Source organism: Chrysochloris asiatica, unplaced genomic scaffold, assembly GCF_000296735.1.
Source record: "Chrysochloris asiatica unplaced genomic scaffold, ChrAsi1.0 scaffold00313, whole genome shotgun sequence".
Lineage (NCBI taxonomy): Eukaryota > Metazoa > Chordata > Mammalia > Afrosoricida > Chrysochloridae > Chrysochloris > Chrysochloris asiatica.
Genome location: NW_006408831.1, coordinates 1062965 through 1078860, shown reverse-complemented (window position 1 = coordinate 1078860; position 15896 = coordinate 1062965). Strand labels below are relative to the sequence as shown.

The 15896-nt window shown below is 40.2% G+C and overlaps 1 protein-coding gene across 1 annotated transcript in view; it reads left to right on the top strand.

Annotated features, from left to right (window-relative positions):
* CMYA5 (cardiomyopathy associated 5) overlaps nucleotides 1-15896 on the top strand; it is a 130193-nt gene that overhangs the window by 101835 nt on the left and 12462 nt on the right. The window contains exons 11-12 of the mRNA XM_006875182.1: nucleotides 12423-12556; nucleotides 14791-14890. Of these exons, the coding sequence (XP_006875244.1) occupies nucleotides 12423-12556; nucleotides 14791-14890 (234 nt within the window). The remainder of the gene's footprint in view (nucleotides 1-12422; nucleotides 12557-14790; nucleotides 14891-15896) is intronic.

The following is a 15896-nucleotide window of genomic DNA, read 5'->3' as shown; positions in this document are numbered from 1 at the left end:
ATCCTAAGTGTTGTTGAGTCAGTTCTGACTCATAGCAAACCTGTATAGGGTTTCTGAGAAGTGGCTGGTGAGTTTGAACCACTGACCTTGCAGTTCAAACCAACCTTTCGATCCAGTACTTATCCTATAGCACCACACCAGTACTCTACACACACACACACACACACACACACACACATATATGTTGTTGTTAAGTGCTGTCAAGTCGATTCCGACTCATAGTGACCCTATATAGGGTTTCTGAGGAGCAGCTGGTAGGTTTGAACTGCCAGCCTTGTGGTTCACAGTCCAGTGCTTACCCTATAGCACCACATCAGGAGTCCACACCTATATACAGGAGTCATATATATAAGTGTAGCTTTTCCTACAGCACTACACCTATGTAGATGACTCCTATATATAGGTGTGGCACTATAGGATAAACCCTGGATTTTGAACCGCAATATCAGTAGTTCAAACCCACCAATCACTCCTCAGAAACCCTATACAGGGTTGCTCTGAGTCAGAACCGACTCCACAGTAAAAAATCACCATCATTACTATATATGTATGTGTGTGCACCCACAACCTCGTATATTGCATGTGATTACTTACTGAAAATCACAAATGCTTGCATATACACAGAGTAGCTGAAAAGACAAATGAGAATCAGAGACATGAAGGAGCCCTAGTGACGTAGTAATTTACGTGTTCGGCTGCTAATTGCAAGGTCAGCAATTTGAATCTACCAGCCACTCCACAGGAGAAACATCTATATATGCATGTTGTTGTTAAGTGCTGTTGAGTCAGCTTTGACTCATAGTGACCCTGAACACTGTTTCTGAAGAGCGGTTGGTGGATTTGAACTGCTAACCTTGCAGTTCAAACAGACCTTGTAGTCTAGTGCATTATCCTGCATCATCACACAAGGATTTTTATCTATCTATGAACCAACACGACAGCACTTAACAACAACAACAACAAACTATCTGTCTGTCTGTCTGTCTGTCTGTCTGTCTGCCTATCTATCTATACACAAACACACACACAAGGGAGCTTCAAAAAGCTCGTGGAAAAGTTTCATTGTCTTTTAATTCCACTTTTCTACAAAAGTTTTGAAGCTCCTTCATATATTATCTTGCTTTTTGTAGCTTAAAAAGATTTAATATTTCTTAATGAGTCTTCCACATCAGTTTGGGATATTGATACATATGGAGTTGTCTCAAAATTTTTAAACAACTCCATGATATTCCATTTAAAAAATATAACTTATTTGATCAGTTTCCTGTTGAGAAGCTTTGATTTATTTTCACTCTCTTGCTCAATGCTACGCTAAACAATCTTCATATATGTATAAATCTGTATGATCAGTCCCTGGGCATAGAATGACTGGTTAAAGAATTGAGATTTTAAGTTTTCATTGTTGTGTTGTTAGGTGTTGTGGAGCCGGTTCTGACTCGGCAACGGTATACACAACAAAACAAAACACTGCCGGGTGCCTTGTTCTGTGCCAGCCTCACAATTACTGCTACATTTGAGCCCATTGCTGATGCCACCATGTCAATCCATCTTACTGGGGGATTTTCCTGATTTCACTGACCTTCCACTTTACCAAGCATGATGCCCTTCTCCAGGGACTGGTCCCTCCTGATAATATGTCCAAAGATGAGAGACAAAGTCCCACCGACCTGGCTTCTAAGGAGCACTCTGGCTGTATGTTTTCTAACTATAAATTCAGTTGTTCTTCTGGAAGTTCCTGGTGCTTTCAGTATTCTTCTCCAACACCATAATTCAAATGCATCAATTCTTCTATGGTCTTCCTTATTCACTGTCCAACTTTCACATGCATATGAGGCTATTGAAAATCCCATGGCTCGGGTCACTGTTGTTGTTGTTATTAAGTGCCTTTGAAGTGGTTCTGACTCACAGTGACCCTGTATAGAGTTTCTGAGGAGCAGCTGGGGAGCTTGAACTGTCAACTTTGTGGTTTACACTGACCTTGCAGTCCAGCACATTAACATGCAGTGCCACACCATGGTCAAACGCACTTTATTACTAAACTGTCTTCGAAGAGGTTATGGCTATTTATATTCCCACCAGCAGCTTATATAAGAGCTTGGTTTTTCATACCCCTGCCTATACATGGTGCTATCAAACTTTTTTGGTCTTTGATAGATATACAATAGAATCTTATTATAGTTTTATTTTGCATTTTTCTTATAGGTTCGACATCTTTTCATATGTTCAAGAGCCACGTATTTTCCTTTCTCTGAACTCTGCTCATTTTCTTTATTCATTCCCTACCACCACTGGGATTGTGGTATTTTTCTTATTGACTTATAAAAGCTCTTTATTTTATTAAGGACATTAATCCTCATCCGTGAGATGAGCTGCAAATATTTTTGGATATTTTTTTCTCACACATAATTTTTTAATGTTAATTTAGTTGCAATGATCAATCTTTTAAACTTTTAGCTTTTGTGTCATATTTTAAAATTCTTTCTCTCTCTCTCTCTCTCTCTATATATATATATATATGCACATATGCACACACACACATGCATGCGTGTATTGTTGTTAAGTGCCTTCAAGTCAGTTCCAACCCATAGCGACTCTGTACAGGGCTTCCAAGTATCAGCTGGTGAGCTTGAACTGCTGAGATGGTGGTTCCAACTGACGTTGAAATAGTGTATACAAGGTGACAAAAATGTCATGGAAAAATTCTGTTATCTTTCAATTCCATTTTCCATTTGAAGCCTGTGTATATATTTGTGTATGTGTGTGCCACAGCTCTGTAGGATAAGTATTGGATCCACAAGGCTCAAGGTCAGGGGTTCTAGTCAACCAGCTGCTCCACAAGAGAAAGATGAGGCTTTCTACTCCTGCATAGATTTACAGCTTTGGAAACATTATACAAGGTCACTATGAGTGAGAGACCAACTCAAGGGTACTTAGCAACACCAACATGTATATATAAATATACGCACACAAGGTTGGTTTGAACTTCAAGGCTGGCAGTTCAAGCTCACCAGCCTCTCCTCAGAAACCCTATACAGGGTCACTATGGGTCAGAGTGCTCTCGAGTCAGTTCCGATTTGCAGCAACCCTGTATATCGTTGCCAAAGAGCAGTTGGTAGTGGTTATGTGCCATGGAGTTGGTTCTGACTCATAGTGACCATGCATAAGGTTTCCAAGGCTGCAAATCTTTATGGGAGCAGAAAGCCTTATCTTTCTCCTGTGGAACTGCTGGTAGTTTTGAACTGCTGACCATTAGATTAGCAGCCCGACTCATAACCACTATGTTACCAGAGCTCCTTGAAGAGTGGTTGGTGAGTTTGAACTACCAGCCTTTCAGTTCAAACCGACTTTACAGCCCAGTGCCTATCCTACAGCACCACACCAGGAGAAGACTCCCTCCCTCTCCCTCTCCCTCTCTCTCTCTATATATTTCTTGTTAAGTTTGTTGCTGTCCTAAATAAGATCTTATGCACCACCCGTATCCAGCTAATTTGCTGACAGACAGGCTTTCTGTTCCTCCTCTTCTACTACTTGATTCTCCACACACTGAACCATCTCTTTCCATTGCTCTATGGCACCTGTAGGGACAATCTCACTCTCACAAACCAAAGTGAGAACATTTGAGTCACATTTCATATTGTCTTGTGAATTTTATTATTGACTCTGGGCTTCTAATTATAATCATTCCAGTCATAGTATTTCCTGGGCTAAAATTCCTTCTTTAAAAAAGCACCAGAAACCTGTTTGCTTCCATTTGCTGTCTGATAACGTAACTCAATTTGGATATTCTCAGTGGCTTTGGACTTTCTGTGAACTGGAATTCTACTGGCAACTCTGCAGAGCCCATTGTAAGTCATTTGGATTCCATTGCAATTATGGCAAATAAAAAAAAAAAAAATATGGAAGGGTGTCGCTCTTCAGATTTCAAATTTCAAAATTTCTGAAGTTTTCATCTGACCACAAAGCAGGAACAAGTGACAAGAAACTCTATGTGACATATAAGTGAGCTCAGATAGAATAAATAGGCCTAGGACCACACCATGTGTAACTGAGTATATTCACTTTGTTCTTGGTGCTTGAGTATAAGAAGACAAATCGGTAACAATAAAACACAACAGTGTGTATTACTTTGGTTTTCATGCCTGATGCTTTTATTTCACATTCAGCGAGCACATTGTGCCTATACGTTATACTGGCATGAACTGTGTTTCATGCCCTGAAAACAGGATCTCATAACTGAATTTTGACTTCAGTACCATGTGAATCTCTGCATGAGCAGTGGGACATAGCATGCAATTGACTATTCATATGAAATTTTCTCCTTGATAAACTTCACAAAACTTAAGAGCAACCCCTTGGTATTTGACAGTTGCAGCATTAACAAAATGAAGCCTGTTTCTGGAACTAAAATGTCCTCACCTGTTCTTGCCACTTCCCTCTTAGGCTGCAGGGTTAACAGTCAGAAACAGGGCCTAGAAACATGTTGCTGTTGTTGTTAAGTGCTGCTGAGTTGGTTCCAACTTACAGTGATCATTGTATAGGGCTTCTGAGACTGAATCTTTGCAGGAGCAGAAAGCCTCAGTGTTCTCCTATACAGTGATTGGTGGGCTCAAACCATCTACCTTATGGTTCACAGTCTAGTGCTTATCCTACAGAGTCACTGAACTCCTAGAAACATAAGTGAACAATAAATATTTATTTAATGGTGAATGAGGTCTGATTAATTTTATTACTAATTATTCATTATTGTAAGTGCTGTCAAGTCAGTTCTGACTCATAGCGACGCTGTATAGGGTTTCCAAGGAGTAGCTGGTGGGTTTGAACTGACGACCTTGTTATCCACAGTCCTGTGCTGATGCTATAGAGCCACACCAGGAGTCTAATTACTAATTATAATTGATGTATATTTAAAATATTTTGTTAATAATAAATTCAAACAAAATATATAATACATCTGCACACTCCTGGTGTGGTGTTACAGGATCAACACTGGATTGTGAACCATAAGGTTGGCAGTTCAAACCTACCAGCTGCTCCTTGGAAACCCTATGCAGGGTTGCTGAGTTGTAACTGATTCAATGGCACTTAACAACACCTCAGATTAGTATTCTAGAAATTTTAGTTAAGAATTACTTTACCGCTCGTTGTTGTTGTTAGGTGCTATCGAGTCAGTATCAACTCATAGCAACTTTATGTACAGATGTTTTTTCACTAATTAACTGAAGCATAATTTGTTGGCAGTAAGCATGTGGCTCGATTTTATCAATCCATTTTTAGTGCATCTAAAGATAGCACTCTCCTGAGGGTCTGGTCAGGCAGTAGGTTATGAAATATCAACAAGATAAATTTGAAACGTTTGCGCTGACCTTTTCAGACACAGGGGACTAAATAGCTGATATGCTATTAAGCCCAGACTATTGCCTGCCTTTCCTTCCTTCACAGGATCACACTATGGGTTTGGATACTTTAATATACTACGGGTGAGGTGGCAGGTTGCTACTCTATGCAAATCTATTTGAAGAACTTCTAAATTAGTTTGTTTTCTGATTAAGTGATATTATTTTTTCTGGTTCTTCATGTTATGATTCTCTTAGGCAGGTATTGAGAAGTGAAATAACACAACAGAATTATAAATAGCCTGAAAAAATAATCCATGTGTAAACGGTGGCCACTCTTAGATTCTACTACTATTGTGGTTCATCCTCTAAAAATGAAACCAAAGACAAACAAACAGCAACCCAACACAAAGCCTCACCCTTCTCAGAATGAATACCAAGTTCATTGTGCTATTCTTTTCATTGATTGTTACTCAATCCACATCTCCCAGGGCCAGAACTCTGGCTCTTTTATACTCTGGTTCAGAATTGTTACAAGACCTCCCAGATGAAGGCTAAAATAAACAGTACTTGTGTACTGTATTTGTGTATTTTATTTTTATAAATGCTCTAGACTGAAAACAAGCAAAACAGGAGAATAAAAAAGAGGCACAAAAACTATCCTCGCTCATTTTCAAGTTCAGAGAGCTCTGTCTTCAAATTCAGAAAATCTGTATGTATTGCAATAATCTGGTTACTTGTTAAGCCCACTGTCAATTAAACACTATGACCAGCATGTTTCCTTTAGTATAAGTGAGCAATTTAAGAATAGCTACTTTGGAAATTGTGTGTGTTTGTATATGAATAGAATTCCTTTTTCCTTATCAGAATCAAGCAGGCCTTAAAAGATATCCCCTCCTCTAGAGCTCTTCAGTTTGCATTAACTTTGATGGCTTTTGGTATGATAACCATGCACAAAATCATCACTTGAAATTTTCTTAATTTGAATAATGAGATAATTAGGGCTCTTTGTTGTTGTCGTCATTAGGTGTCATGGAGTCAGTTCCTACTCACAGAAACCCTATGTACAAAAGAACAAAACACTACTTGTTCCTTCATCGTTGTCAGAGTTTACGCTATGTTTGATCCCATTGGTGCAGCCACTGTATTAATCCATCTCATTGGACGTCTTCCTCTTTTTCGTTGACCTACTTTTTCAAGCATGATGGAATCCTCCGAGGACTGGTCTTTGCTGATAACATGTCCAAAGTACGGGAGCTGAAGACTTGCCATCCTCGCTTCTGAGGAGCATTCTGGCTATACTTCTTCCACACAGATTTGTTCATTCTTCTGGCAGTCCATGATATATTCAATATTCTTCATCAGTACCATAATTCAGAGTTATCAATTCTCCTTCAGTCTTCCTTGTCTAGTGTCTAGCTTTCACATGCATCCCAAGGCAATTGAAAATACCATGGATGAGGCATATCTTAGTTCTCATGGTGACATCTTTGTTGCTTAATACTTTAAGGAGTTCTTTTGCAGCAAATTTGCCCAATGCAATGCATCTTTTCATTTTTTGACTTCTATTTCCATGACTAGATTCATAAAAAGTAGGAAAATTGGAAGTTTTCAAAAATGGAATGGAATGCATAAAGATCGATATCATAGGCATTTGTGAGCTGAAATGAACTGGCATTCACCATTTTGAATCTGACAGTCATATGATTTATTATGCCAGGAATGATAAATTCAAGAGGAAAGGCATCTCGTTCATCATCAAAAAGAGCATTTCAAGTTCTATCTTGAAGTGCAATGCTTTCTGTGATAGGATAATATCCATACACCTAGAAGGAACTCATAGCAATACTTTTTGATTATAGGGTTTATTAGGGAAGTGAGCAGGGTACAATTCAGGATCAAAGCCAACTCAGGACATATTACTTTTGCAACTTCTTTACATGCTTCCTGTGCCATTCAACATTTGCCCAATAGAATCCTTCAATATTTCAACTCAACTCTTGAGTTTTTTCTTTAGACTGTCAGCTTGAGGAGTGCCGAGTGCACTTGTCCCTTTTTATTTTCTAACTCCAGGTCTTTGCACATTTCATTATAATTCTTTTGTCTTCTTGAGCTACCCTTTGAGATCTTTTGTTTCACTCTTTTACTTCATCATTTCTTCTACTTGCTTTAGTTGTTCTATGTTCCAGAGTCTCTTCTGACATCCATTTTGGGCTTTTCTTTCTCTTCCGTTTTCTGTTAGTTTGTTTGTTATTAATGCCCTTTAGCTTTCTTCATATCTGGTGTTCTTAATGTTATTTCACAACTCACGTGGTCTTTAGTCATTAGTGTTCATAGTCTGTTCTGTAGTTGGACCCTGGTTTTGTTCTGATTAGTGTTACTGAGATTTTCCAGGGTCTCTTTCCACAGATATACTCAATTTAATGCCCATGCATTCCATCCAGCATGGTCCACATGTATAGTCACAGCTTATTTTGTTGAAACTATGTATTTGCAATGAATAATTCATTGGTCTTGTGGAATTCTATCATGTGATCTCTGGAATAGTTTCTATCATGGCACCTATATTTTCCAGCTACTTTCTTCTTCCCAACTTTCACATTCCAGTTACTAGTAATTATCAATGCATCTTTTTTTTTTTTTTTAATTTTTATTGTGAATTGAGTGATAGTTTACATGGGAGAACATCATTTTTTACGCTCATCCTATCATATTTCGTTTCATTGCAATGATTACAATCCCCTCCATGCATCATCATTCAACAGTATTTGCTTCTATCCCCTCTGTTTCTTTGTTTTGAATGTACACAAAAACACTCAGGAATATACAATCATTTAAACAAACAACTGAAGGACACATTCTGCAAGCCTGCCTCTTGGCCACCAGCATACAGCCTTTCTCTTTCCATGAGTCTAGAGTCCTCAGCTGCTCTCTCTCTCCATGCCCTCATCTCTGCCTCTATCTCTGGTGTCACTGCTTCTCTGGATCGGGTCCCACATTCTGTTCATGCTCTTCTCCCTTGATGGTCCTAGGGTCCTTTGATCTTGGACTGTAAGATTAACTGCTTAACCCTTTTTTTAATAAAACTTCTACATTGACAGTTGTGACAATCACAATTAGTCATGATAACAGTTACTCACTTTTGAATCATAAGAATCTTATCCACATCTCCTTTCACCAGACCCATCTAGACAAAATGAATACTATTCAGTGGGGACTCTACCTTTGCCTGCACACTCAGACTAAACTCCCTCTTGAAAACTTGTAAGCTACTCACTTTGTACCTTTATTGCCCATCTTTCCTTCCTGCCCCCCGTTTTAGGTAGCCAATGTCTAAGTTGCCCATCCCTACCTATGAACCCTGTGTACAGAGGGGATAGAATTGATCCTTGATGTAAAGATTCCTTCCCTCTTGGTTGAAATTTTGAGTTTGAACTACTACATCCATAAGTATAGGTCAATTTCAGGGCATCTTTTTTTTTTTTTTATTTCAATGCAACTTGATCACATATGATCAACTTCAGACTACAGAAGGTGGTAAACATCTTCAGCCTCTTTATTTTTAGCATTAGTAATTGGTGTGTAAACTTGAATAATAGTCATATTAACTGCTCTTCCTTGTTGTTGTTATGTGCCACGGAGTCGGTTCCTACTCATAGCGACCCTGTACAGGGTTTCCGAGGCTGTAAATCTTTACAGGATCAGAAAGCCTCATCTTTCTCCCACGGAGCGGCTGATAGTTTCGAACTGCTGACCTTGCAGTTTGCAGCCTGATTTGTAACCACTACACTACCAGAGCTCCTGCTCTTCCTTGTAGATGTATGTATATCATCCTATCACTGACAGAGTTGTACTGATATATAGATGGTGAAAGTTTCTTTTTGATGAATATGCTGTCATTCCTTCTCAATTTGCCATTCCCAGCCTAGTAGACCCTATGATTGTCCAATTCAGAACAGCCAGTAACAGTTCATCTCAGCTCATTAATGCTTAGGATATTGGTCTTTATGCATTCCATTTCAGTTCTGATGACTTCCAGTTTTCTGAGATTCATAATTTGTACAATTCCTGTTCCAGTTATTAATGAATGCTTGCAGCTGCTTCTTCCCATTTTGAGTCATTCCAAGCCAACAAATGACGATACTGAAAACGGCTCCATCTACATCAGTAAGGCTTGCTCTACTCAAGGAGGCAGCTGTGTGTTGAGTGCTCTCCAACCTGAGGGGCTCATCTTTGGCACTATATCAGTCAATATCCCACTGTTATTCATAAGGTCTTCACTGGCCATTGTTTTCAGAGGTAGATTGCTACATCCTTTTTCCTTGTCTGTCTTAGTCTGGAAGCTCCAGACGAACCTTCAATCAGGGTGACGCTGCTGGTATTTGAAATACTGGTGGGATAGCTCCCAGCATCGTAACAGTACTCAAGCCACCACAGTATGACACACTAGCAGATGAGTGGTAGTTCTTCTACTATGTTGTTATTAAGTGCTCTCGAGTTAGTTCCAACTCATAACAACCCTGTATAGGGTTTCTGAGGAGCAGCTAGTGGGTTTGAACTACTGACCTTGTGATCAGCAGTCCAGTGCTTAACCATAGCACCACACCAAGGCTCCTCTTATACTATGTTGTTGTTGTTGTTGTTAAGAGCTGTTGAGTCAGTTCCAACTTATAGCAACCCTGTGTAGGGTTTCTGAGGAATGGTTGGTGGGTTTGAACTGTCGATCTTGTGGTTAGCAGTCAAGTGCTTACCCTGCAGTGTCACATCAGGACTCTTGTACTATGTTATTGTTGTTATGGGCCACCGAGTCAGTTCCGACCCATAGCGACCCTGTATAGGGTTTCCGAGGGTGTAAATCTTTTCTGGAGTAGAAAGCCTCATCTTTCTCCCACGGAGCAGCTGGTAGTTTCGAACCGCTGACGTTAAGGTTCGTAGCCCAATTCGTAACCACTACGCTACCAGAGCTCCTTTCTTGTACTAAGTTGTTGTTGTTGTTGTTAAGTGCCATCGAGTTGGGTCCGACCCATAGCGACCCTGTACAGGGTTTCCGAGGGTGTAAATCTTTACAGGAGTAGAAAGCCTCATCTTTCTCCCGCGGAGCGGCTGGTAGTTTCGAACCACTGACCCTAAGGTTCGCAGCCCGATTCGTAACCACTACGCTACCAGAGATATTATCTTAATCCAAAGGCCCTCTCAATTAAAATTGATAAAGAAATAATTACAATTAATCACAAACTTGCTTTTTTTTTTTTTAAATAATGGTGGATAAGTTTACCTGGTTTCCTTGTAAAGAGCATTTTGGAAGGCATATAGTGGAGCGTAGTGGTTATGAATTTAGCTGTGAACCTTAAGGTCAGCAGTTCAAAACTACCAGTTGCTCCATGGGAGAAAGATGAGGCTTTCTTCTTCTGTAAAGATTTACAGCCTCGGAAACCCTGTACAGTGTAGCTATGGGTCGGAACCAACTCGAAGGTACTTAACAACAGCAACAATATTACACAAAAGTTGACAAAAACAGGAATGATTTTTTTTTTTAAACTTCTTATTGTGAATTGAAGTCCTAGTGTGGCACTGTGGGTTAATGCGCTGGACTGCAAAGTTGGTTTGAACCTCATGGTTGGCGGTTCAAGCTCACAAGTTGCTCCTTGGAAACCCTATACAGAGTCGTTATTGGTTAGACCAACTTGACAGCAGTTAACAACAACAACATTGTGAATTATGTATAGGTTTACAGAAGAAATTGTTTTGACATTCACCACTTTATACACATTTTGTATCATCTCAAGGATTGCAATCCCTACAATGTAACATCACTGTGTTTCCTATTTCCATTCCTTTCTTTGTCTACCACTTTCTGAATTTTGGACTTTGTCCTAAGGCAGATGATGCCTTATTCAGAGGAGTGGGGTACCTTGTCAGTGCTATTCTTCACCTTATACAGCTCTCTATCATTTGCTAAAATTTGAGCCTGGGCAGTGAGCTCAGTTACATGCCCCAATGGTGTCTAAGGGCCATAATCTCTGGGGCTATCCAAGTCTCTATCTGACCAGTGCTGTGGGTTAATGTGTTGGACTGCAAAGCCAGTTTCAACTGCCAGGTACGCAGTTCAGTTTTACCAATTGCTCCTCAGAAATCTATACAGGGTTGCTTAGAGTCAGAACCAATTCGACAGAACTTAACAACAACAACAAAAACATCTGACTAGTAAACCTGGTCTTTTTAATGATTTTGTAGTTTTCCACAAAAAAATAAGAATGACTTGACAGAATAATCTTTATGGACAATGACCATTTTTTCAGAATCTGGCTTGCAAACTCTCATGGTCATAAAAAGAGAAGAAAAAATTGTTAGTACAAGATGTTCATTCACTACAAAACTAAAATGTGCACAAAGTGACTGGCTTATAAATTTTCAAGAAGGAGTTTAGTTTCAGAGTGTGCAAGGGAAGGTAGAGTCCCCACTGAATAGTTTTCATCTTGTCTAGATAGATCTGGTGAAAAGAGATGGGGATAAGATTCTTATAATTCAATAGTGGATAATTGTTATCATGGCTAATTATGACTGTCACAACTGTAAAGGTAGAAGTTTTGTAACAAAAAGGGGGGAGTAGTTAATCTTATAGTCCAGGAACAGAGGACCCTAGAACCATCCAGGGAGAAGAGCATGAGCGGAATATGGGACCGTATCCAGAGAAGAAGCCACAACAGAGATAGAGGCAGAGATGATGACATGGAGAGAGAGAGAGAGCAGGGGAAGACTCTAGACTCATGGAAAGAGAAAGGCTGGCAGCCAGGAGACAAGCTTGTGCCCTTCGGTTGTTTAAATGATTATATATTTCCAAATGTTTTTGTGGACGTCCACAAACAAACAAACAAACAAACATAGAGGGAATTGGAAACAAATACTAATGAATGATGATGCAGAGGAGATCGTAATCATTGTAATGAAATAATGAGTTTAAAACTGATGTTCTCCCATGTAAACTATCACTCAAATCACAATAAAATCTTAAAACAAAACTAAAATGTAACAAGTCATCTAGCATGGAGTATTATGTTTAAAAGTATTTCATTTTTTCCTTATATTTAGATCTTTCTCTGGAATTAAAGGACTTCAGCTTAAAGTGAGCCTCCAACCCAATGATAATTATTTTTTCTACGTGAGAGCCGTCAATGCGTTTGGGACAAGTGAGCAAAGCGAAGCAGCTCTCGTTTCCACTAGAGGTACTTTCTCCTTCATACACAAAGTGCTGTTTTTTTCCTTCTCTTCTGCCACCAAGAGACGATATCCTCAAGTTCAATTTCATAAAACTGCTGCCTGTGCTAGGTTTTAAGCATAAAGATGCAAGATTGGTCAAAGGTCAAGATGTTAGAGGTTCTCAACCTTGGCTGTCCATTAGCAATCACTTACGGTGCTTAAAAATTCTAATGTTCAGACCCTAAGCCTAGAGATTCTGATTCAGTTGATCCGGAGGTGGTTGTTGTTGTTAAGTGCCGTCGAGTCGATTCCGACCCATAGCAACCCTGTATAGGGTTTCCAAGGAGCAGCTGGTGAGCTTGAACCACCGACCGTGCAGTTAAAACAGCTTTGCAGTCTGGCGCATTTATCCACAGCGCCACACCAAGACTCTGATCTGGAGGTAGGCCCAGAATATGTATTTCAAAAAGTCTCTTCAGATGATTCTTGTTTGTCTTATAATTTGCTATAATTTATGAGTATGTTTTGGGACTGGGAGATGTGTGTGTTTATAACACTGTGAACTCTATGAATAAGTCTCCAGTCTTGTTCTTCTATTTATTCTTGGTACATGGAACCTAGTAGGTGACAACTAATGTTTGTTGACTGACTGACTGAATGAATAACTCAAGAATTGATAAAACCATTCAGTGACATTTTGGGAATAATATCTGGATATTGCCAACAAAAATAGGCTATTCTCACTTATTAAGTGAGGAATGGGAAAATGATCATTTTATTATTTTATTCTATACTCAGATGATACAAGATTAAGGATGGCACATTAACTAATTTGCCATTAAGTGGAAACTTGTACGTGTGCCTTGTTTGTGATATAATTAAGGCTTACCTGACTCAAAAGCATTTAACAACAACAACAACAACCTGATGTTTATCAAAAGAGGCCATAAGGTCTGCCTGCCCAGAAATGTTTTCCCCACAGGTTCAATATGGGGCTGTGGAATAAGCACTGGACCGCAAGGTCAGTTTGGACACTTTGTTTCATGTCCTTGATTACAATCCTTACAATGTAATACCACTTAGCCTCATGTGTTTCCCATTTCCATATCTTCCATTTTTCTACCCAAGAAACGTAAGGTCGGTGGTTCAAACTCAGCAGCCACTCCTCGGAACAAGGTTGCTAGGAGTTGGAACCAACTTGAAGACACTTAACAACTTCCACTATGGTACTCACCCTTTTAGGGTTTATTCGTTCTTCCTCAAACTTTAATGTGTGCATGAATCTCCTGAGGAGCTTGTGAAAATATGGATCAGAATTCAGTAGTTCAGGGGTGCCGCCCAAGATCCTACTGTTCTAAGTAGTTTCTAGGAGTCCTGGTGTGGTGGTGTAGAATAAAGCACTGGACCACAAGATTGACTTGAACCACAAGGTCAGCGGTTCAAACCCACCAGCCAGTCCTCGGAAACCCTGTAGAGGGTCACTATGAGTCAGAACTTAGCAAGTAGTTTCCAGGTAATGTAGATGCTGTTGATGTAAAGAGTCAGAACCGACTGACGGCACTTAACAGCAGCAACAATGTGGTGTGTACATCAACAGCATCTGCAGTACCTGGAAACTCTTGTTAAGTTCTGACTCATAGTGGCCCTGTATAGGGTTTCTGAGGAGCAGCTGGCTGGTTTGAATAACTGACCTTGGGGTCAGCAGTCTGGTGCTTATCTTACAGTGCCACACCAGGACCCTACACTTTGCATTTGCTGTTGTTGTTAAGTGCTGTCAAGTCATTTCCAACTCATAGCAACTGTGTATGGTTGCCAAGGAGTGGCTGGTGGGTTTGAATTGAAAAGGGAGCATGGAAGTAAAGAACAAAAAAGGGCAGCATAGGGAGACTGTCCGGCAGTTTGCCTGCAACTCTCATGATGACCTTATGTTTTGCAGTCCAGTTCTTTTCCTAAAACACCACACCAGGACTCTGTATAGCTGGGGTGGCTGGGGGTGGGAGTGGGGGTAGGGTGGGGAGGAAGGGATCTCTTTTAGAAGAGACATCTGTTTAGATGTAACTAAGAGACACCAGATAAGCAACCACTAGCATTCCCTGATGCCCTATCATGGATGCAGTTTTTGGCTGTGGATGTGCAAACTCTGAGCAAGGGATTTTGATGTCATGGGAAAGGGAGACACTATCTGAACTGTGGGGCTTAGCCTAGGGACAGCTCTTGATGTTGTGGCAATGTTTTAATCCCATTTTCTCAACTGCCACAGGAACCCGATTTCTACTGTTGAGAGAAACGGCTCACCCTTTGCTGCACATTTCCTCAAATGGGACAGTGATCAGCTTTGCTGAGAGGAGACGGCTGACAGAGTAAGCAGAAGATGAAAGCACAAGTGTGCTGAGGCCTCAGCAGTAGAATCTTAAGAGTGTTTCAGCTCAGTGTGGCCTCACCTGAGCAATCACTGGTTTAATGACTGCCCCCCCCAGGTCGTATCAAATATAAATGTGTGCACAGCCATGCAGCCCACTTACAGTTCACTACTAGGCAGGCAGTGACAGCTGCAGTTCATAACTTGGAGAAAGTGTCAATATTTTTATTGGAAATACAAACACAGAACATTATCTGTTTGAAGGTTTTACCTCTGATTCAGTGAAAAAGAGTCCAGGTTAATTGTTTTATAATTTTTCATAACAAATTGGATTTTGTATCAACCCACTTGGAAATGGAAAAAGGAGGATAGCATTTTGTTGAGTACTTAGTTCTGGCCATCAGCTGGGCTTTCGGAATCTGTTGTCGCAGTAGCGTCAATAAAGGGGAGCGTGGAAGTAAAGATCAAAAAGCTGAGGATAAGGTGGGAAGACTGTCCTGAAGTTTGCCTGTAACTCTCATGATGACTTTGAGGGTCAAAATGGGCAAACGGAAAAAGATACGTGCAAGTCTTTTGAAAACTGTTACACTATGTGCTGGTGGTACTGATGTGCCCAGGGATTGGCAGGCTGCAAGTTCTCAAAATAACACACAAACCCATTAACAGTGACTTATACTGTTTTCCTATCAGATTGCTGGTCTGGTGCAGGCCCCACTCAGGTGTTACCTGCCCCAGACAATGGCCAAGCCTTCTCTGGCACTCTAGGTGCCCTTTGATCTGACTGTCTAAAAGAACTGACCACTTGGTGGTAGGATCATTAGTTGGCCACTGTTGTTGTTGTTAAGTGTGGGCAAATCAGTTCTGACTCATAAAAACCTTGTATTGTGTTTCCAAGGAATGGCTGGTGAGTTTGAACTGCTGACTTTGTAGTTCAAACTGATCTTGCAGTCCAGTGCTTATTCTACAGTGCCACACCAGGATGCCAGTAAGCCACTGTTGTTGTTGTT